The 21,882-nt window shown below is 41.4% G+C and overlaps 1 protein-coding gene across 1 annotated transcript; it reads right to left on the bottom strand.

The window, feature by feature from the left end:
• Positions 1 to 389: 389 nt before the first annotated feature.
• LOC125457760 (EEF1A lysine methyltransferase 3-like) lies at positions 390 to 8,441 on the bottom strand. Its single transcript, XM_059650836.1, has 4 exons — positions 8,289 to 8,441; positions 7,467 to 7,554; positions 2,716 to 2,826; positions 390 to 775 (listed from the first exon to the last, which is right to left on the bottom strand). Exons 1-4 carry the CDS (start codon positions 8,439 to 8,441, stop codon positions 390 to 392), a joined length of 738 nt encoding a protein of 245 aa, XP_059506819.1.
• Between the last annotated feature and the right edge of the window lie 13,441 nt (positions 8,442 to 21,882).

Below are 21,882 nucleotides of genomic sequence, written 5' to 3'. Positions count from 1 at the left end.
ACTGGATTTTCACATGGTGTGTCCTCAAATTTTAAGAGACAGTAAGCTGTAAACCGAAGAAAATCTCGAGCCTTTAACGGGTACATTTTCGCCTTTTCCCCCACTCCTTCATGACCTGTCTCAAATCAATCCTTTTGTTTGGTTTTAATATTATCATTTAATATTGGATCAAATATTCTGCTTAGTGTGGGTTGCTACTGATATAGAACCTGATTCAGAGTTAATTCTTGTAGGAGTTCCTTGGGAAAAGGTGAGGAAGGAAAGCACATGTTCAGTCAACATGCCATTTGGAAACTCATACCAGAGCTGGGGTTCCCTTCTCCAGTTAAATTCTTCCACTGCAAGAATAACAGGCTGCTTAGTTACTGCTCGATTTGAACAGAATCACTTTAAATAATTTTAGTCATCATATACACGCGAACATCGTTGATTTTATTTCTGTAAACAAGCTGAGAGTAAAAATGCTTGAATAGAATTTGGTAACCAGAGTTTATCACACTATGACCAAAAGACATGGTTGAGGCGAAATAAATAATCGTCTTTTCATTGCTGAGGTGTAGAAGTGTCCTTAGGATTAAAGGAACACTGTCGTAGGCATACATTATATCTGCACAAAGGATGTAATCATAGTCTGAAGGAAACAACATATGGTCGTATCCCCAGGAGAGAGCGCGCACTTTGATACGAGATTGGCAGGTAGAAGGTATATTAACCAAAACATTCCATTCCATTTGCTTCAGAAGCTCTGGTTTGTCTGTAATAGTGACATTTCCGCCTGAAGCAACAAAAAACAATATTTTTTGCAATAACCTTGAAAAGTAAATTTGCCATCTTTCCACAGTCATATGAATGACTTTCATCGCTTGAATAACTTTCATCTGCCCTATAAGATCAACTATTCAGTTATATCAAAACAGTTTTAAACAAATGAAAAAGAACACTGATGAATTTGGGGACTTGTTGTAAAATTGTGCTACGTAAGTATCAATTTGATACAACATAGGTACAGAAGCATAACTTACCGTCAATGATGCAGCCTCTTCTGTCACCATTATCATGGTGCATTTGGGCCATCCGCGAGAACAAGCCCACTGGTGCAAGTGTCAAGTGCTATACATTTGAGAGGGAAAAGGCCTATAAATCTTCGGTGCTTACTCTGGAACCTAGGAATTCTCGTAGCAGTGGGTTGCCGGGTACTCTTAACCAATCAGGCCTCTTTAATTTGTTAAAAGCAGAACCGTTGCCTGCTGAATTACAGTTGCAAGAAGTGTTCCTCGTAAGAGGAACATCGAATGCACTCTGGTTTGGGCACATCAATATCGTTTATGGGTGGACAGGATAGCAGCAGAATTATTGGAATAAACTGGGGGAGTCCTAATAATAATGGTAGCATCTGCTCAGAACAGCTGATAAGGCAACCGATGATGCAGGCGTCGGGAGGGAAGCGATAAGTCATACTTCCTGTACTGACCGGTAAATAGCCCTGGAACTCTATTTGTAATGACACAGTGAATGTGTATGCATCACATCGACTGAAAAGATCCCAGCAGCCCGATCATCCTCAGCTTTTCCAGGGCAAGTATTTATGACCGATAAATGCCGATCTTGTCAGTTACAGCGCCATCTCATGTACCATTTTTTTTTCAGGGAAGTGGTCGTATTCCTCTACTCTATTGTCAGGAATGCAGATACTTTATTTTTAGATGTGATGGAGAACCTAGGGTAAGATAGCATTATAAATAGGAGATGATTCATCATAAATGAGGGCTGGATCATTAATTTTTCAGCTTAATGTTAACGTAAATTACATTCATTTGGAGGGATCCGTGGTGAAAATTACAAGTCAGGTCTACTTTTTCATTTAAGGAATTTATTCCATTCCAAGAGAATAGCTGGCCTCCGGAAAAGCTGAAATTACACAAATGGCTGTTCAATCGAAATATTCTTGCAAATGAAAATTGCACCGGTGCCTGTTTGGGCCGGGGGTGTCAACCTATCTATCGTTTGCCTCTGATGAAGGGTCTAGGCCCGAAACGTCAGCTTTTGTGCTCCTGAGATGCTGCTGGGCCTGCTGTGTTCATCCAGCCTCACATTTTATTATCTTTTGAGGAAAGCATGTTTCTGAAGGCTACAATATCACCTGCATTGATCAGAGAGCTTTCATGTTCGATAATGTTTCTCAAACTGGCCTGAAATGTTTATTGTTTTGATCACTCCCCAATCCCCCAACACCTCCTACCAGATATTGTATGATTTATGTTTGGATATTGAGATTATGCGGGACAGAGTGGAAATGCTGTCTGGTGAATATCGTGTCAGCATTAAAAAATCTACCTAAGGTGGGCACTGTTAGTATTTTGTCATTTATACATCTTGTGCGTGTCCCCCACTATATTATCTAACCATTACTAACCCCCATGCGTTGTGCAACCATCTTTTGCCATTCATTCAATCATTTTTTTTTTCCATTTCATTCTCATTCACTTCTGTCTATCTCCCATGATGTGTCACGACCCACCTTTTAACTGTTGCTGAATTTGCTTAAATTATACTGACTATCCAATGTTCTCTAGTTCTAACAGTCCACCAACCTGAAACAGTAAATCTGTTCATCTCTCCAAAGAATACATCTGTGCATCTGACATGTTGCCTTAATTTCCTGTTTTGCTTGATGTTTCGCTGCATGTTTGCGTATGGAACGTTTGTAATACTCACCCAGAAGAGCTGTCACAATGCCCAAAATCCCAGTGCCTGAACCAAGTTCAATCACATTCTTCTCTGAGAAACTCATCTTCTGTTCCTCAAAGTACTGAAGCAAAGTAAGAGCTTTTAAAAGCAAAAGTGAACAGTGTTGCTGGTAATCCATAGACGTTCACCTGCGTATTGTATAAAAGGTGATAACACCAGCAGACATCACTGAGACAAGACACAGGACTGATAACACCTTTCTTCAGGGAGTAAATAAGTTAAGTTCAGGTCAATTGTTTAGTGGGAAAAGGTTACATTTCCTAGTTTTCACACAGATAAGGTAGACATCAGTTTTGCCCTTAAATACCCAGGCCCATATGTGTCTAAATACATACAAGTTAGATATAGTTACTAGGATAATACTGTTAAATGCCAGTTCTGGTGCGCTCTGTCAGGTGCAAACATCGACTGTGGGAGCAAAACTCTTAACAGAATAAGATGAATACGGGTTCAGAATTCTACAGAGCAGTGTAGAGTTATAAAGGAAATTGGGATTTCATAATTAATTTAGTTTACACTTTTATGACACAATCAAGGGATATTTATTCTGTCAGCTAATTGTAGTCATTCTACTTCACTAAAATCAGAGTAAATTTTGATACCTCAATATCATATGACCCTGCTTAGCTTTTCTTGAAAGAGAAATTCACTGCGCCTCGAAAACAGATCGAAGGTGGCACACTAGTGTTTCAAAATTAAAGGCCAAAAGATAAAGGCTTTTATTATGCTTATTTCCATTTCACAATGCCAGATTGTGAGAACGTGCAACCTTCAAGGTTAGTAAGGCGAACGAATTGCTTTCCCTCTTGATATAGCTGTTTATCAGACAAAAGAGTAAGACAAGAAGGAACTGCACTGGCAAAGAAAATCATAGTCGCACTTTTGCACTTTGTTTTAACTTTTAGTGTCTTAGATGGGAAGCAAATAAGCGAGGCTCAACTTCACCAATTTATTAGAATTACCTTTGAGACAGTTTAAGATTTCAACAATACAATCTCTTGAATGCTTTTACCCAGAACTCGTCTTAGCTGAATTTATAAGAATATATCACTAAATCTCCTTTCATAAACACTCAGAATAATTTGTCGATATTATGTTATGAATTTCCGATCTTCTGTATCATTTCATATAGGTGGTCAAATGTCTGATCTAACAGAACTTGACAAAGGCCTATTAGAAAGAAATAAAAATAACCAATGATAACATTTGGATTTAATGAGAGACTCTTAGCAATTAAGTGACAGACGTGAAAATAAGATCGTTGTGAATCATGGGGATACGACAGCATATATCAATCACAAACAAATGGTCAACGGAAAGACAGACTTACTTCAGCAAAATAAATCAGAAAAGTAAGAATAACAGAGTAATGAACAAGATGCGTCATGGATAATTGGCAGCTTAAGGAATCAGTCTAGAGGTGTACTATTGTGTGACATCAGTCAATGTCCATAACCCTTAAGAACTTGAGCATTCACACTTTAAACCAATTACTAATCAGCCATGCCTCAATGCAGGCCAAACAAAATTAAATTATGCGATAGATCATGCTGCGAGTTATAAAAGCTTTTATACTTCAATTGGGAGATTTGCAGAAATTTTGCGTGTGTAAAACGGTTCCTCCTAAAGAATGAAGGTCATGTCGAAAGTTCAAGAAATAAATAACCTCAGTGCAAGCGGCTTAGTTCTAAAGTTCTAAAGCCCTGAAGAAGACGATGAAGTTGAAAAAGTCTATGTTCAGTTTCATGAAGGCTCGTCAAAAGGGTCACCAAATTCTTCAAATGGGAAATCACAGCCACAACTAAATCAAACCCTCTGTGCGATAGAAGAGGAACTTCTCCCTGGAAGTGTGTCATATAAAGGAATGTTGTGGGAATTAATGTGATTATATTCTACCGTACATTGTGAAATCTTTAAGCTTGCGTTATATGTAAGTAAGTTGTTTTATTCCAGTTTACCCTCCTTTCATTTTGAATAATGCATTTCCTGTTTTGTGGTTGGAAGAAAACCTGCAGCGTTAAATGCTTATATTTTAGAGAAATATCCTCTTGTCATTTTTTTTAAAGAGAAATGATCTAACACGCCAGACGGTCTGTGTAAGGTTTAGATTTCCATTTAAATTCAGGTACAAACTACATATATGTTCATTTGAATCCTTGACTCAAAGATGCAACAAGAGACTGTTGCAATGAATCGCTTAACTCCAATTGTAAAGCCGTACCGAACAAAGTGTGGCAAAGGATTATAGGTCAAACTATGGCCCTTCCTTTCTTGATCAGATTCTGGGTGTGTTCGACACTCAGTCTCTGGTCTCTCTGCAAGCTTTAAAATACTCAAGGAGAAATGGCAGCTCTTTTTATAAATTTTCACAAACAAGTCAGCAACCAGAAAGTTCTTAAAGAAAACTCCACGATAGACTTTTTTTTAACCAAGCTACGACACCATCTTTTGGAGGACGACTGTATCATACATTCACTGTCCTGTTTTTACAGCAGAAACGCTGAACTGCTATCACTGGGGTCAATGTCCTTGAAATGTAAAAGACATGTTACATCCCCTACCACAGAAACTTGCAGCAACTTAAATTATGATCTTTTCAACAGGGTTTATTTGAGCACATAGTGAGAGTGCGAGCATTTTAGTCATATTCTTGACCTCAGGTCATAGATAGGTTTTAGAACTTTCAAACTGTGCCGTAGAACGTCTAAATATATTTCAGTCTGCATCCTTTAGTTGCTGAGCCGTATTGAATTGCACCTTTCAGTTTGAAACTCTCTTCTTGGCAGTTAATTAATTCGACGCCCTACGTCTTCCTTTCCCTCTATTCTCCATCCTCTTTACGAGCCCTCAAAACCATTAAACCGACCCCTTGCTCAGTTCAGATTTCCATCACTTCAGAAATTGGTAGTCTGCCTTCATATGTTAAAATGCTTAACTCTAGGAGTACATCCTTAAACCACTCCTATTCTCGGTCACTCATTCCGCCTCGAAGGCGCTTGTTAATCGATAGCCCTTTAACCGTCTTTGATCACTGTGCTAATGGTGTATCATGATGATCGGTAACAAATTGAGCCCGGTTAATCTTCTGTGAGGGGTGTGGGATATATTATTACGTTAATGGGCTCTCTAAAAGCAAACTGTTAATCTTGCAAAATGCTTCGAGTGGATTAATTCAGTATCCGTACTTAAATCTGTTCTTCCATTGCCGGAAAGATAAACTAGAGCAGGATGAATCGCCTTCTCTATTAAATTTGCTCACGCTGCATATGCCACAGACAATGTTATTCAAGAGACTGCCAAGTACGAAGTTGCAAACTTTCCGGCGGATGCTGTACATTCTACAAATTCATCATAATCGCCAAGTCTCTCAGATTAATCTGGCCGCCATGAACTCTGATTCAGCCCACGCGCAGAGTCAGAAGTTCAATGCTCACCATTACCCTCTGAGACCACACAGCCTGAAATTTTGGCCTTTGTGTCCAGATTACACTCAAATCAAAAGAAAGGGTAGTATCAGTGAAGCAACCTAGGCTTTCACCAGCTGCAGCCCTATCGCCCCACCTCGCCTTCACTTCACCACCAACCCCGCCAACAACTTTCAATCAAGCAAATCAGTGGACAATAGGATAGTAATTAACCAATTATCAGCGTTTGATTATAAATCAGATAGGCAAGTAAGGAAATAAGTCAAAAGGAGACAATTGGCTCATTCAAGCTCATAAAAATATTGTAACGCAAGTTTCTCATTAAGATAAACCTCGTTAAGTTAATTTATTGAATACTGAGAAGAGTTATTGTGTGCCATCCATGTTATAACAACACTGGGCCAGTGTGTTGCACTATTTGATCTGTGATTGCAAAATCTCTTGTATTTCCCTGGTATTTGAGCTGCTGTCACTTTGACTTTGGACTATGGAATATAGTCAGTATTATGAACATTATTTTAACCGATCTAATCAACGTTCTTTTCTATTCATTTGTGGGATGTGGGCTCGCTGGCTCGTCAGCAATTCTTACCCATCCCTCGTTTTTTTCTACTCATTTCGTAGGATGTGGGCTTCAAGATCTGAGCCAGCATTTCTTGCCCATCCCTGCTTGTCCTTAAGAAGACGGTGGTGAGCTGCCTTCTTCAACCGCCGCAGTCCTCCTGTTGTGGCTGGACCCACAATGCTATTAGGGAGGGAATTCCAGGATTTTGATCAGTGTCAGTTAAGGAACGGCGATATATTTCCAAGTCGGGCTGGTGAGTGACTAAGTAAGTTACTTGGAGGTAGTGGTGTTCCCATATATCTGCTGCCCTTGTCCTTCTAGATGCAAGTGGCCATGGGTTTGGAAGGCATTGTCTGAGGATCTTTGGTGAATTTCTGCAGTACATTGTGTAGATAGTACACACAGCTGCTACTGAGCATCGGTAGTGGAGGGAGTGAATGCGTGTGGCTGTAGTGCCAATCAAGCAGGCTGCTTTGTCCTGGATGGTGTCAAGCTTCTTGAATGTTTTAGGGGCTGCACTTCCCCAGGCAAGTGTGGAGTAATCCATCACACTCCTGACTTGTGCATTGTAAATGTTGGATAGGCTTTGAGGAGTCAGAATTTCAGTTACACGGCGCAGTATTCTGGCCTGCCCCTGTAGCCACTCTGTTATTGTGGTGATATTCCATCACACTCCCGACTTGTGCCTTGTAGACGGCAGACAGGCTTTGAGTCAGGAGATGACTTACTCGCTGCAACATTCCTAGCTTCTGGCCTGCTCTTGTAGCCACTGTGTTTGTGGGTTAAGCCGAATGCCTGGACATTATCCAGATCCTGCTGCATTTGAACATGTACTGCTTCAGTGTTTGAGGAGTCACTTCTGCATATTTGATTTATACACGTATTTTTAAATGTTTGACTCAATCTAAAGTGAATCGTATCAACAATTTTGAGCGAGATTTGTGTCAATTTAATGTCATTTTACAATTGCTGCTAGTATCACAGATATTCTTCATTTTGGCTCCTATAGCGCTTTGCTGATATCCGTTAACTGCGCACAAACAAAGTTGGACTGCTGACCTCTTGGTCTGTAAGACTCAGATGCAACCTCATAAAACGTTCTAAAACATAGGATTGACAAGACCCTGTCCAACTACATTTACGAACAAGTTAAAGCAACCTCTGCCCACTTTTATTGATTACAGTGAGCGCATGAAACTACTCATTCTCCATCGCCGTTAGCAGCTCTTTCCTAGAGTCATTGAGGTCTATAGGACAGAAAAGGGTCATGTAGCCCGTCAAGTCTGCGCTGATCAAAACTCATTACCGAACTATTGTAATCCTATTTTCCCGCATTTTGACCACGGCCTTGTACGCTTTGACTTGCAAGTGTATTTTACACAGACGTATGTGCGTGATATTGCACGCTTGCGCCCATAAGGTCAATTCTGTATGAGTTACTGGGTAACTTTATCCAACAATGTCTTTGAGGACATGAACGCAAAAATTATGTTACTCCTACACCAACTCGGCATGTGTTAGGCTCCATATATAGCAAGAATTGAACTTACTGCATCCCAGACTTTCGAACCAAAGCCTAACTTAGTAAACGAGTACATGCTGATATTTAAAACGAAACCACATGCGTTGTAGCGACGCTGACAAATGAAATCCTCATCCTTTGGAATAGCCTGAGTTCTATTGTTTTTCAGTTGGGTTGCCATCCTCGACTCCATAATTCAGTTGGATTCTTTTTACATTCGGATCAAATTTGGCAGATTGCAGTATATCACTGACACAGCTGCTTTGATGTTCACGAGAAACCTGCAGGACCAAAACATTTCTTATCAGATATCCGTTATCTAGTGTGGTGGAAAACATATGTAGGCTCTTCGCAGAATTTTCACAATTAAAGAGGCTAACCTCTATTAAGTAGTCTTTTAAGAGCTTCGTCGAGTTTACCGTGCAGAAGGGCTATTCGATCCAATCGGTTTATGTCAGTGTTCATCCTCCACAACAGCCTCCTCCAACCTCAGCTCATATCTGTTGGCACACTCTCCCTTCCTCATTTGTGTATCTAATTAGTTAATGTTGATTTTTCATTTTGGATGTTTAAACGCGAGCTGCTACGTTCTATGAAATTGATGTGAAAATAATTGTGGCATTCAGAATTATGCGAAGTACTTCGAAACCGACAAAACATGCTTTATGATCCGAGCAGAACACTTTAATTTACAGCTACCTAATGAATAATAAATAAAGGAAACTAAATTCATTAAAAATGTAAAATTTCAGATGAGCAATGCGCTTGCTTATTAGATAATGAAATGTGAGGCTGGATGAACACAGCAGGCCCAGCAGCATCTCAGGAGCACAAAAGCTGACGTTTCAGGCCTAGACCCTTCATCTGAAGGCCTCACATTTCATTATCTTGGATTCTCCAGCATCTGCAGTTCCCATTATCACGCTTGCTTATTGCGGTGAGTGGCGGAGCCTTGCTGACTGGCTGAACCCCAACCGCAAACCCAGAAGAAATTCAACACGACCAATCGGTCAACAGGAAATAACTGTTGGAATAATATACCGTTACAGGGGGTAAAAATCATAAAATGTGCAGGAACCGATAAAACTAGTGGCAACAATGATTGGGGGTGAGGGGGACAGATAAAGGAAAATATTCATGGAGAAATGGAGCCGAGGAGACAGGATGTAAGATTTCTCTACTCCAATGAAGGATCGTTTTCATGCCCTCAGAGGAGAAAGCTGATACGTAGTCAACCACAGATGTACAGTGAAATAAATTAGTTTAATTGCATTGTTTTATTTTCATTGCATTTAATGTGTTAACCCCTCACGCACAAGTCTGTCTCTCTCACGCGCTAATAAAAAGCCACATTGCCACGAGAGTGAACGCCCTTGTGTGCTTTTTTTGTTTTTTTTTGCCCTATTTGTCTGATACGGGATAAAACACTCTTACCAAATTTTGTTTTGCCCATGTTAGTCGACAAGGGGTCATGGATACTTACGTAACAGATGTCAATAACGAAACAAAAATAGAAACAACCAGAGAGTACATGAAAGCGTTAGCATGAGTAAAGCGATTAGCGGAGGTACGTTAAACAGAAGCAAAAGATGATAACATCAGAGTGGCAGAGCTCTGGCAAGCCTAATAAAATTCCGTCATCGTAGAAGGAACATTACTATTTTCGCAAAACCAACACTACCTGCAGATTCGCAGAAAGGCTGTGCACAACAGAAACGTAACAACAACAGAGACTGAAGCGAAGAAACAGAATCAGAAAAGCGATTTTAACAGGGAAAACGCAAAGGGAGGAAGAAATAGATGTGTGAAACTTGGATTCCTGCTGATGTTGTGAGGAAGACGTGTTATTTCGAAATTAGGTATATCTAAAATCCATCATTGAGGCAAACCAATCCAGTCATAATAAAATTCAAATGTTCCACCTTATATTTAAGTAGTTCCCCCGAATATAGTTAAATAACTTAATTATAATGACCCTGCATAACAAGGAAGCAACCACCTTTACCTGTTCAATTTTTTGAATAACAAATAGGAAATACCTCCGAGAGTCACCGTCTCCTGCAATACCTAATTGCAACTGCTTTAAAATATGACTGAGCATTGGAAATGATTCAATTGTTACTAGTTGTACATCTCTAAATGCGAGTAGTGAATACATTGCATAATAATTTACGAAGTACTTTCAGTTACCATACAGTAGGACTTAGAGAAACTGCCCCATCATGTTACTCAGCCTTGAAATCGAAACAAAACGAACATTTCTTGACGAACGCACATCCTGCTTAGCAAAACAAAATGTGCCTCAAGTAATACAATGTTGCAAGGAAATCTGATGATTGACTAAAACCTAACCTCAGCAAGGCATCAGCAGTAAAACATAATAAAAGGACACAAAATGAGCTGTGCTACCGTATGACCAATGATTCATGAACCAACACCTCGTTAGGCATTAGCACCATAACCATCTATGAAGAAAGCAGGACTGGCTACATCTCAGGAGAATAGCTTAGTGGTGAGTATGAGATTGCACAGATTGAATTCATCTTAATGTCAATTACCGCGAGACCTGCAACGTAGCCGAGCTAAAGATAAATTTAAAATAACCTCGGATATTCCCTGGAAGGGACAATATTTGGGATTCTGAGTGAACCTGGAGCACTAGGACTGAAGCTATAAGTTTCCATTCTTGGTCAGGGTCGAACAGTCGTTGACAGTTAAATTGAACATCCATTTCTAGTGCAACGGAATTAATGTCCGCAACGTCCGGTGAAGCCAGAAGTGGGCTAACTAGAAACCTAAGAGGTCCAGGTATATTAGAAGCTTTTAAAAAGCTATCTAACAATTACAATTGCAATAGATATTTTAATCTCCATGTGTTTTTTTCCCGGTTACTCCTGTATTATTTACACCTAGTCTCTATGTGTCCTAGAACTGCCGTCATACGCTGACCTGGAGTGTCCTCTGCATCACGTGTCAAGAAATATCAGATAATGACTATCTGAACATTTCAGTGAAAAATTAGCTGCAGTGCCTCTACTCCTGCTGCACCGTTAATGGTATCATCATGGCATCTCACTTGTACAAACACGACAGTGCGAGTAAGTCAGAGCGGCTCTTAGTGGTTCAAGTACAAAGTTCAAGTCAAGGTGAACGAGAAAAAGCGACTGACACAACAATTAATCAACAGAAGATGGGGTCGCCACCATCTTCTGCTAAAAAATCAAGCGCTCAGGTGTCAGTGATGATATCTTCCGCAGAATATCACAGTTGCATGCAACAAGCGGAGACATCTTTCCGACAAATTGTTGAAAGGATGGATGAATGGGAGAAGAGGATTAATTGTATTACTTGTAAATTGGATGAAATTAGCTGCGAACTACAAAACAGAACAGAAACTACGACCCACCAGAAATAAATAGCTGATCAAGACCTCTAGAGTAGCGTCGAAAGACATTAAGAATTTTCAGATGACAGTGCTGCTATTGATGTTTTTCAACATTTGCGCAGACATACAAGGAGCTGGTTGCGGTCCATTCGGATTGCATTTGTAACTAGTAGGTCTTAAAATAAAACTTTTACAGGCAATGTTACAAAGGTGCATAAAAGTAAAAAAAAAACAAATTCGGAAGCATAAACATAGATGCAATATTCAAAATTACTTCATTACAAGGTGAGGGGTGGAGTTGAGGGGAGTGCCTGGAAAGTCTGAATATCCAAAGCTTACAACCACGAAATTCATAATGAAAATTCGGAAAACGATCTTCTTCAAAATGAGTGAAAATTTCACGAATGGGAGCGATAGATTTATTTTAGGTCAAAATATCACAGGATAGCATATGACTGAATGCCAAGCATATTCAGGGCTGTTCAAGTTTCACTGCTGTTCTGTTTTCACGGGCTTGCAAGGTTTCCAAAAGAAGAATGCATACAATTCATTCCTTCCTCTGTAAGATACAACCTGACAGCTGTGTGTCCCCTGGGGTAGCTGCTAGTATGAGACAAGTGTGATTCAACCATCTAATGCTGCATTACTTTCCACAATACTGTGCAATTCAACAACCACCCTTTTGAGCAGGGCAAGTACGGAGTACAAGGAAGTATGTTCACTAGCAAAAACGGCGGGCCTGGTGCTAAACGAAAACGTTATTTGAATGTTTTGGATCAAATGTTAATCTCTGAATAATAATAAATTGGCCATGCAGAGCTCTCTACGTATAATGGAGTCTTCTTTCTCATATGGAGATTTCTTGAAATATGGTATAAGCCAGAATTCGTTGAGGATGGGAGGCCAGGCTGCAGTCGATGGTGGTCCTGAACATCACACGCCGGGTCAGCCACTTAGGTGAATTAAGGTTCATTTCTGCTGCCATTCTGTTGTGCGTTTCTGCTTCCAGATTTTGGTTGTTTTGTCCAGTGGCAAATCTCTGGCATCATCCTCTTCCCCACATTCTTGAACAGAGTATCTTGTTGTATTGAATTTAGTTAGATTTGAAACAGTGTGACCTCTTGTTTTGTTTTTCTGAGACCAGTGTTTACGTATGAGAATTGACAACTGATATTATCAGTTTGGAAAGCCAATTGTCATCACACTAGCATTCTGATTTTAGAACCACAGTTTAAATCTACTGTTATGTTTCTTGGAAAATAATAGTTTGATTTTGCCGTCGCTCCGTGACTAAAGAAATTGATGGCCAGTTGGAATTCCTGCCATTTCTATGTAAACCATTTCGTGTTAATCCCACGGAATATTTGCCTATCTTAATAAACGGTAATTCTTAGAACCCACGAATCAGCTACATTACAAACTGAGAAATTTAGTTCAGGGAAGACTATGGACTACACATCTGGAAATGGAAGAGTGACCCTAGTCACATTACCTTTGGGAGAAAGGGTAGAATGAAGGATCTCTGATCTGACCAGCAACTTTCTTGGCTTCATTTCTAATAAAAACGTAAAATTAGAGGTCAGGGCAAACGCGAAATATGCATATTGTCAGAAGTCACAACCACAGCTACTAAAGAGGGCAAAAAAAATTTCAAAATCTACATCTTGTTATCAGAAGTGGGAGCCGTCATGAAGATAAGCCCCCGGTTTGTTTTATGCCATTGAGAAACATATTTTGCTTAACAAGATTTATAGTTAAGTCGATTTAATAAAGGTTGTCAATATTTTCCCCCTGAAAAAAAAAGTCGTGAATCTATGGGGTTAGCAGTGGACCAATTTTATTGTGAGGTAAATCAAACTTTGAATCCTACGCTTTAGCTACAAGGAGATATGAAATTAAACCAAGCGGACAGCTAAAAACAATTGTTCCCCAAATCTGAGTGGACACAGTGCCACTCGGCATTATTATCGGTAACAAATCAGCTCACGTTTCGGGTGTATCACTTCATGTGAGTGGGATGGCATTCAGTAATCTGTTAACTATGGTTTAAATTGGAGGATTTGCTCATATTTCAACGGTTGTCTACTCAGTAACTGGAACACGTCTCTTTGCAATAGATCACAGTAGGGTGCTCACCTGTTATATTCATTACTAGAGGACGCCATACTTAATTAACCCATCAGGAAGAATGCCGAATACATAATATTTCACAGCCGTGAATCTGCGCTGGCCTTGCTACTACATAAAATCTATTAGTTTTCACCTTGACAAGAAAGGAAGTAATTTCCAGGGGGAATGTTTGTTAGTATCGTTGGAAGGGTTTAATCTAAAATGACAGGGGACAGACACCTACACATGGCGTAGGAAGAGATGAAAGGAGGACTAAAACAAAATGCAGATGGGAAATGAGGAACTTGGAAGCCAGGAATTCGAGGCGAAGAATCAAACCAGGCCACTATGCAAAAGAGAAAAAAAGAAGAATGAAAGGACAAGCCTGGAGACCTGGATTCTTAAATAAAATGAACTAGATGCACAGTTGCGTACAAACGGGTGTGTTAAGGTTGGAATTACAGAGGTAGCTGTAGGATAAGCAAGGACGGAGACTGAATATCTTCTAAATGTATGTGCAAAGAAAATGATTAGTTGAGACAAATTTAGCAGGTAGCTGCGGAAGCTATGATTGGAAACAAAAAAGAAGCAGGCCGCTTAAACTTACACGATCTTCTGAAAGCAGAATGTCTCATCAGCTGCAGCATCTGCGACCGGAACTAGGAGAGGACAGTTTCAGCCTATTGTAATAGTATTATGATTTTCTAAGGTTTTGGAGTAGTTTTGTAGCTCGGGGTGTGGCTGTTGAGGTTGGTTGGCTCGCCGACATGGTTTCATGTTTCGCAGGCGTTTCCTTACCATAACATCCTCAGTGCAGCCTGCAATGAAGCGTCGGTCTATTTCCTCGCCTGGTTCTTAAACTCCGGAGTCCGTTGAGATGGATTGCCTCACTTCCCGTTTTCCTTCGTAGTGGAATGCATGTGGGGTATATGGTGTGTATTGGTCGTGTCTTTTTGTAGCCAGTTGATGTTCATGTTGGACACGACCGATACTCGCTCATCTCAATCCACATGGACAAGAAGAACCACCACATCGACTGGGACAACACCAAGATTCTGGGACAGGTTAGACAGAGACAGGCAGCAGAATTCATAGAAGCCTGGCAGTCCCGGAAGCATACTGTTAATAAACGCATTGAACATGTACATTCCACTACGAAGGAAAGGCGGAAGTGAGGATATGCACCTGAGCGGGCTTGGGAGTTTAAAAGCTAGGCTGGAAAACAGACTGACGCTTCATCGGAGGCTGCACTGAGGATGTCAACGCCCGCAATATAAGAAACCAGTTCGGCGAGTCAACCAGCCTCAATAGTATTACAAGATAATAAAGTGTGAAGCTGTATGAACACAGCAGGCCAAGCAGCATCTCAGGAGCACAAAAGCTGACATTTCGGGCCTCGACCCTTCATCAGAGAAGGGTACGGGGAGAGGGTTCTGGAATAAATAGGGAGTGAGGGGGAGGCGGACCGAAGATGGAGAGAAAAGAAGATAGGCGGAGAGGAGAGTATAGGTGGGGAGATAGGGAGGGGATAGGTCAGTCCAAGGAAAACCGACAGGTCAAGGAGGCGGGATGAGGTTAGTAGGTAGGAAATTGAGGTGCGGCTTGAGGTGCGAGGAAGGGATGGGTGAGAGGAAGAACATGTTAGGGGGCGGAGACAGGCTGGGCTGGTTTTGGGATGCAGTGGGGGGAGGGGACCGAGCTAGGCTGGTTTTGGGATGCAGTGGGGGGAGGGGCGAACTGGGCTGGTTTTGGGATGCAGTGGGGGAAGGGGAGATTTTGAAGCTGGTGAAGTCCACATTGATACCATTGGGCTGCAGGGTTCCCAAGCAGAATATGAGTTGCTGTTCCTGCAAACTTCGGGTGGCATCATTGTGGCACTGCAGGAGGCCCATGATGGACATGTCATCTGAGGAATGGGAGGGGGAGTTAAAATGGTTTGTGACTGGGAGGTGCAGTTGTTTGTTGCGAACCGAGCGGAGGTGTTCTGCAAAGCGGTCTCCAAGCCTCCACTTGGCTTCTCCAATGTAGAGGAAGCCACACCGGGTGCAATGGATACAATATACCACATTGGCAGATGTTCAGGTGAACATCTGCTTAATATGGGAGGTCATCTTGGGGCCTGGGATGGGGGTGAGGGAGGAGGTGTGGGGGCAAGTATGGCACTTCCTGCGGTTGCAAGGGAAGGTGCCGGGTGAGGTGGGGTTGGAGGAGAGTGTGGAGCGAACAAGGGAGTCACGGAGAGAGTAGTCTCTCCGGAAGGCAGACAAGGGTGGGGATGGAAAAATGTCTTGGGTGGTGGAGTCGGATTGTAGATGGCAGAAGTGTCGGAGGATGATGCGGTGTATTCGGAGGTTGGTGGCGTGGTATGTAAGAATGAGGTAGATCCTCTTGGGGCGGTTGTGGCGGGGGCGGGGTCTTTGGGGCATGTTGCGGGAAATGCTGGAGACATGGTCAAGGGCGTCCTCGACCACTATGGGGGAAAGTGCGGTCCTTGAAGAACGTGGGCATCTGGGACGTGCGGGAGTGGAATGCCTCATCCTGGGAGCAGATGCGGCGGAGGCGGGGGAATTGGGAATAGCGGATGGAATTTCTGCAGGAGGGTGGGTTGGAGGAGGTGTTATCTTGGATTCTCCAGCATCTGCAGTTCCCATTATTCCTTCTCAACAGTATTACGATTTTCTTCTTCCTTAACTTCAGGACCACGTGTAAATATTAAAATTACCCTCCACTATTCGTCACTTATTCAGTTATTATCTCCCTTACTGAAAACGAAATACCTCATCATCTTTTGTTTTACATGGGCTACAGAAGATTTGGACTGTCTTGACATGCAACTCTAATGGAAAATTAAAAAGCAAATCATTTGCTTAAATCGATGAACATTGTGTGTTTACTGTGAAATTCATTAATAGGCATAAAATGTTCGGTTCAAGCCAGATCTTTCAATCTCCACTGGCTTTCCTTTCACTCTTGATCTGTCACGTGATAAAATAAATTCTTTATGTAACCCCCGCTGTTATGGAAACTGGTTCTTCCAAAATAGATTAGTTAGCTATGAGTGAATTATCTTGACTTTTATGTAAATGAGTTTTCTATGATGTACAGTTAGGAGACACTGGCCATGTTCAATGTAAGTGTGCGTTCTCGAATAAAGTCAATGAAATGCTCAAGTGCAATGTGTTGATAAAATGCAGTTTCAGATCATTTTAGTCGATCTAATGATATTTATTGAAGATGAGATAAATAGAGACCACAGACTCTTTCAGATATAACATTTCGTTATTAGATTTTCAACACCTGCCATTCACCTGTCTCGGCACTCCGAATTCCCCTCAACCTCACCACTGGTCAAGAGAAATTAATGAGTGACGTCAAGCGCTTCTTCTTCCCAAGGTAAGCTTTTACTGGTGCACATTAACGCTGACAACATGAGCTCGATTCCCAAACTACGTGAAATTGACATCTAGGCGTTGCTTCAACTTCGCTCCTCGCCTGAGTTGTGCTGGCCTTCAGATTAAGCTCGCTGCCAATCATGCTGTCTAAAGAGACAGCAGCCCTATAGTCCGGTGGGAGTACAGCCACTTGGTTATGTCCCTCGTTCAACCTCGGCCATAACAGTGACGAGACTGCGTGACCTTTTCATCGTTATATTCGTATGCTTATTAAAATTGGTAAAATGAATTGATCTCCAGTCTAGTAAAAACAAATCTTATTGATAGGTGAATGTATCTGGTTCAATGTTTCTTCAGTTAGTAAATTATGCGTTCCAAATTCTTTTCTGAGAAAACTTGAAGGAGCGCAAATCGACTGCAGAGTTGTGCTCACTTTAATACCCCTTAATTATGATAGAAACCGGCAAGAAACGTGTAACAGTTGCTCCTGTGTGGCTAGTAATGGAGCTTAATTCATGGTTCACAAGAATTAGATTCCGTTCTAGACTAAACACTTCTGGAACGGATGAAACCTGAATGCCGGTCTCCTAACACTACCAGTTACTCGTGCCTAATCCCCACCACAACCCGCTTTACCTTCCAATCTGCATCTCTCTGTAGTTTACCTTTATGTAACCCCCACTCTCTTCTTGGAAAAGAATGAAATTGCGTGAAATTCCGTGGAAAGCCTGCCCTAGTTGTGCAATTCCAATATATGTAAAGCGTTTGTAATTGAATTGTAGGCTCGTGCGACACATTGGTAGCATCCCACCTCCGAGCCACGAGTGCAGGTTTCAAGACCCATTTGGTCCATAGGCGCCATACCTTATTCTTACTGAGCCGGTTGATTTGAAAATGTCTGCAGCGGCGTGGAGAACGAATGTAAACCCGACTTCTTAAATTTGAGTCACAAATTTTCAGTACGTGATTTGTAGGCTAAGCTTTAATTCGAATAAATTCTCATCTCTGTTCCGGGCATAAAATTGGCCTTTTGTTGGCAGCCCTGGAGAATACGCATTGGATTATCCTGTTAATTCGTGTAAATGGAACAAAGAGCGTTTGTGTATAACTTATGCCATTAATATTTATCCACGAAGACCTTTTTTTCTGTCCTCTGATATTAAGTACACAATTATTAGCCTTTCTTACCCGTGGCTGCTTATTTCTTTTTTTTGCAGTGGTGAAAATGTAGAATACAACTGTCTGTTCTCGATCCTACCCGACTTCACGTCTGAACCAGGCCTGGATCCAGCCAAAGTAGAGTTTTGGCCTTGTAAAAGAAATTTTGCGAATGCTATTTAGTACATAAATTCTAAATAGAGATTCAACAATTTCTTGAAATTGTCTGTAAAAACGTTTGGTAATATAATCTCGACTGTTTTTTTAAAAATGTTGTCGTGTAGAAAGACCTAAAATCGACCTGCCGAAAATTCATTGATTGGTGACGTTATTATTGATAATCTCAACAGTCCATAGTGTCCAAGCTAGTTGGTTAGCCATGGGAAATGCAAGGTTACTGGAATAGAGAGGGATACTCTTCGAAGAGGCGATGTGGACTCAATGAGCCGAATTGCCTGATCGTACAATTGTAGGGATGTATGATTCGATTATTCTACTATTGTTTTCAGCTTATTTTCAACTTGTTTACACTATCCGCGAAATCCCAATCACTTTCAGCGTTAAAATGCACCTACGTTTGCGAACATGATGAGTTCAATTTTGAGATGGTTTCTGAAATCGACGCTCGGAACTGAATGGAACCATGAGTCTTTATCGTTCCATAATATCTGAATTCCAACAATTTTCTCACTTAGCAGGTTGGAATTAAATTTTGAACACCAGCAAGAATGGTTGAGTTTGTGGTGTATGTTGGTTTTGGCCGATTAGGGAAGCTGCAAGGGTTTTTTTTTAAGTATAGGGAGGCCGTAAATTTCAACTTTTTTGGCGTAACATACATGGAGATAATTTCAGGCAGCAGTCTAGTCGTGGAGGTGATGGCTTACTCATTGTTTTATCGCTGGATTATAAATTCAGGCACCCAGATAGACAGGGTAATGAAGACGTTTGGCATGGTTTCCTTCATTGGTCAGTGCATTGAGTGTAGGAGTTCGGATGTCATGTTAGTGAGACTACGTTCAGAATACTTCGTTCAGTTGTGGTCTCCCTACTACAGGAAAGATGTTGGTAACCTTGAAAGAGTTCAGAAAAGACTTCCAAGGATGTTACCAGGATTGGAGATTTTGAGCTATAGGGAGAGGTTGGTTTCTTTTTCCCTGGAGAGTCAGACGCTAGGAGTCACCTTTGTGGAGGTTTATAAAATCATGAGGAGCATATATATGGTGAATAGCCAAGGTCTTTTTTCCAAGGGTAAGAGAGTCAGAAGCCAGAGGGCACAGGTTTAACGTGTGAGTGGAGATGTTTAAAAGGGACCTAATGGACAACCTTTGCATACAGATGATATTATATGTGTGGAATGAGCTGCCAGAAGAAGTGGCGGAAGCGGTTACAATTATGACATTTATAACGCATCTGGATATGTACAGAAATAGAAAGGGTTTAGAGTCGTAGAATCCCTACAGCGTAAAAATAGGCCCTTTGACCCAACAAGTCCACACTGACCCTTGGAGAAAACCACCCAGACCCATCCCCCTATAAACCATATATCCCTGAACGCGAAGGTGGTCAATTCACCTAGACTGCACATCGTTGGAATGTGGGAGGAAACTGGAGCACAGCGAGGAGGTGCAAACTGCACAAAATCTGTCATCTGAGGATGGAATGAACCTAGACCCCTGGCACTGAGAGGCAGCAATAGTAACCACAGAGCTACCGATCTGGCCACAAGGCTGGCAAATGAGAATAGATCCGTTTAGGATATCTGTCTGGAATGGACGAGTTGGACTGAAGGGTCTACTTTCATGCTGTATAACTCTGCAACTGTATGACTCATTCAGAACTAGATTCAACAAGATTGCTCAACTTATAGCTGATTAGTTGATTGTGGGATTATTTAGTTCTGTCCATCGCTTGATGCTGATCCTATTTATGACACACATAATCCTGTTTTGGAGCTCCACCCATGTTTATGCATACAGGCGGAAAAACGGAAAAAACAGATGGAATCCAAAGTAAACAAACATGAGATGAGGAAGAACACAACAACCCAGGCAACGTCTGGAGGGAAGGAAAAGTCAATTTGGTGATTATCCTTCTTCAGATCCTTTGTTCTTCCAGCCCCTTGTTTGTCTACCTTGGATTCCAGTATCTCCGTATTTTTTTCGTCTGTATACTTAAAACTGCCGTGTCAAACACCAGGTATACATTTCCTAAAGGTAGAGAGACAGGAGGCTAGAAATAACACATCAACCCAGGCAGCAACTGGAGGAAAGTAAAAGCCAACTCGGGTATTATCCTTTCTCAGGTCCTTTGTTCTTCCAGCCTCCAGTTTGTCTACCTCATGTTTACGTATGCCTGGTGCTACTCTTGACATTCCCTCCTGTACTCTCAATTGAACTAAGATTGATACGTTGGTTTGAATGAAATGGTTGAGTGGGTGGCTATGTTGGCTCATACTATTGCAGATTCTGTTGGAGTATGATCCTGCTGCTCCAGATGGTACACACCGCCTCATTATTTTGTCATATGAGTCCTGCAAAAAATTTACAAGTTACTGCTGACTGCACGATCTTGGGTAACAAAGCACTTAGGTACAGATTCTTAAATGCATTTTTCGAGCGAAAATGAACTAAAAAGTCCAGCAATAAATTTGAAGAATAGAAAGATAAGACTTCAGAATAACAGTCCTTCCAGCCCAGAAAATGCTGGATCTCACATTGAGGCTGCAGTCCACCCTGGCTTTCACCCCGAACACAACTGCTACCATACCCCGAGGAAGGATGAGCTCAAGTAGTTTTTTTTGTTTTCTCTCTTTGATTGCCTCACCACCCTGCTGCAGACCCAGTTTAGTAGCCATGTTGCTTAGGACCCGACCAACACGGTCTTGGCAGCACGACTGCTAAACCACATTTAGTGAATATTGAAAGTTCCTGCCATTTCACCCCTGCCAATTATCGTGCATCCTTCAAAGTGCTACACAACATGGAGGAGTGTACGCTTATTAGCTGAAGGAGGACTGTACCAGGAAATCCGTCCTCGTTTGACTTGATGCAAATGCAGTTCATGGTATCCAGAGTCAATGTTGAGGACACCCAGAGCAATTGTCTCCTGACTGCATGCCAGTGTGCCAACTCCTCTACCGGGTTCATCCTGCCTATGGAATAGAAAATATCCAGGAATGGTGATGCTGCTGTGTGGCACCGTCTCAAATGTAACACTCCTAGAGTGTGACTGTGTCATTTTATTGATCGACTAGTCTGTTAGATAGCTGTCCTAACATTTGAACTGCAACCAGGTTTCAGTGAGGGGGACTTTTGTTTTGAATATTTTGTATTCTGGTGACTAGGAGAACCAGGCCGTCTATTTGACTTGAGCTCTATTTTACATTCTCGTTGTTGATTAAACGGCATAGTACTTTTTTAAGGGGAGTTGAGAGGCAACCACTTGGTCCGGAGTTATACACAAACCATGTATGATAAGAACCTACAGTGTCCTTTCTTCATTGATGGTAGTTGACTGTAGAGGGTTTTACCGATGATCAAAAATGGACGATTATTAGACTCCTAAGTCAATTTTTTAAA

Source organism: Stegostoma tigrinum, chromosome 14 (genome assembly GCF_030684315.1).
Source record: "Stegostoma tigrinum isolate sSteTig4 chromosome 14, sSteTig4.hap1, whole genome shotgun sequence".
Taxonomy (NCBI): domain Eukaryota; kingdom Metazoa; phylum Chordata; class Chondrichthyes; order Orectolobiformes; family Stegostomatidae; genus Stegostoma; species Stegostoma tigrinum.
Note: the sequence above shows the minus strand (reverse complement) of the source record. Positions and strands in the feature narration are given on the sequence as shown.

What these genes read in the sequence shown, in the direction of transcription:
- LOC125457760 (XM_059650836.1), bottom strand. Translation starts at nt 8,441, where the DNA reads ATGGCAACCCAACTGAAAAACAATAGAACTCAGGCTATTCCAAAGGAT. An exon ending in GTTCGAAAGTCTGGGATGCA is followed by an intron (nt 7,555 to 8,288) that starts GTAAGTTCAATT and finishes GTTCAAATGCAG; the next exon opens with CAGGATCTGGATAATGTCCA. An exon ending in CATTGTGACAGCTCTTCTGG is followed by an intron (nt 776 to 2,715) that starts GTGAGTATTACA and finishes TTGTTGCTTCAG; the next exon opens with GCGGAAATGTCACTATTACA.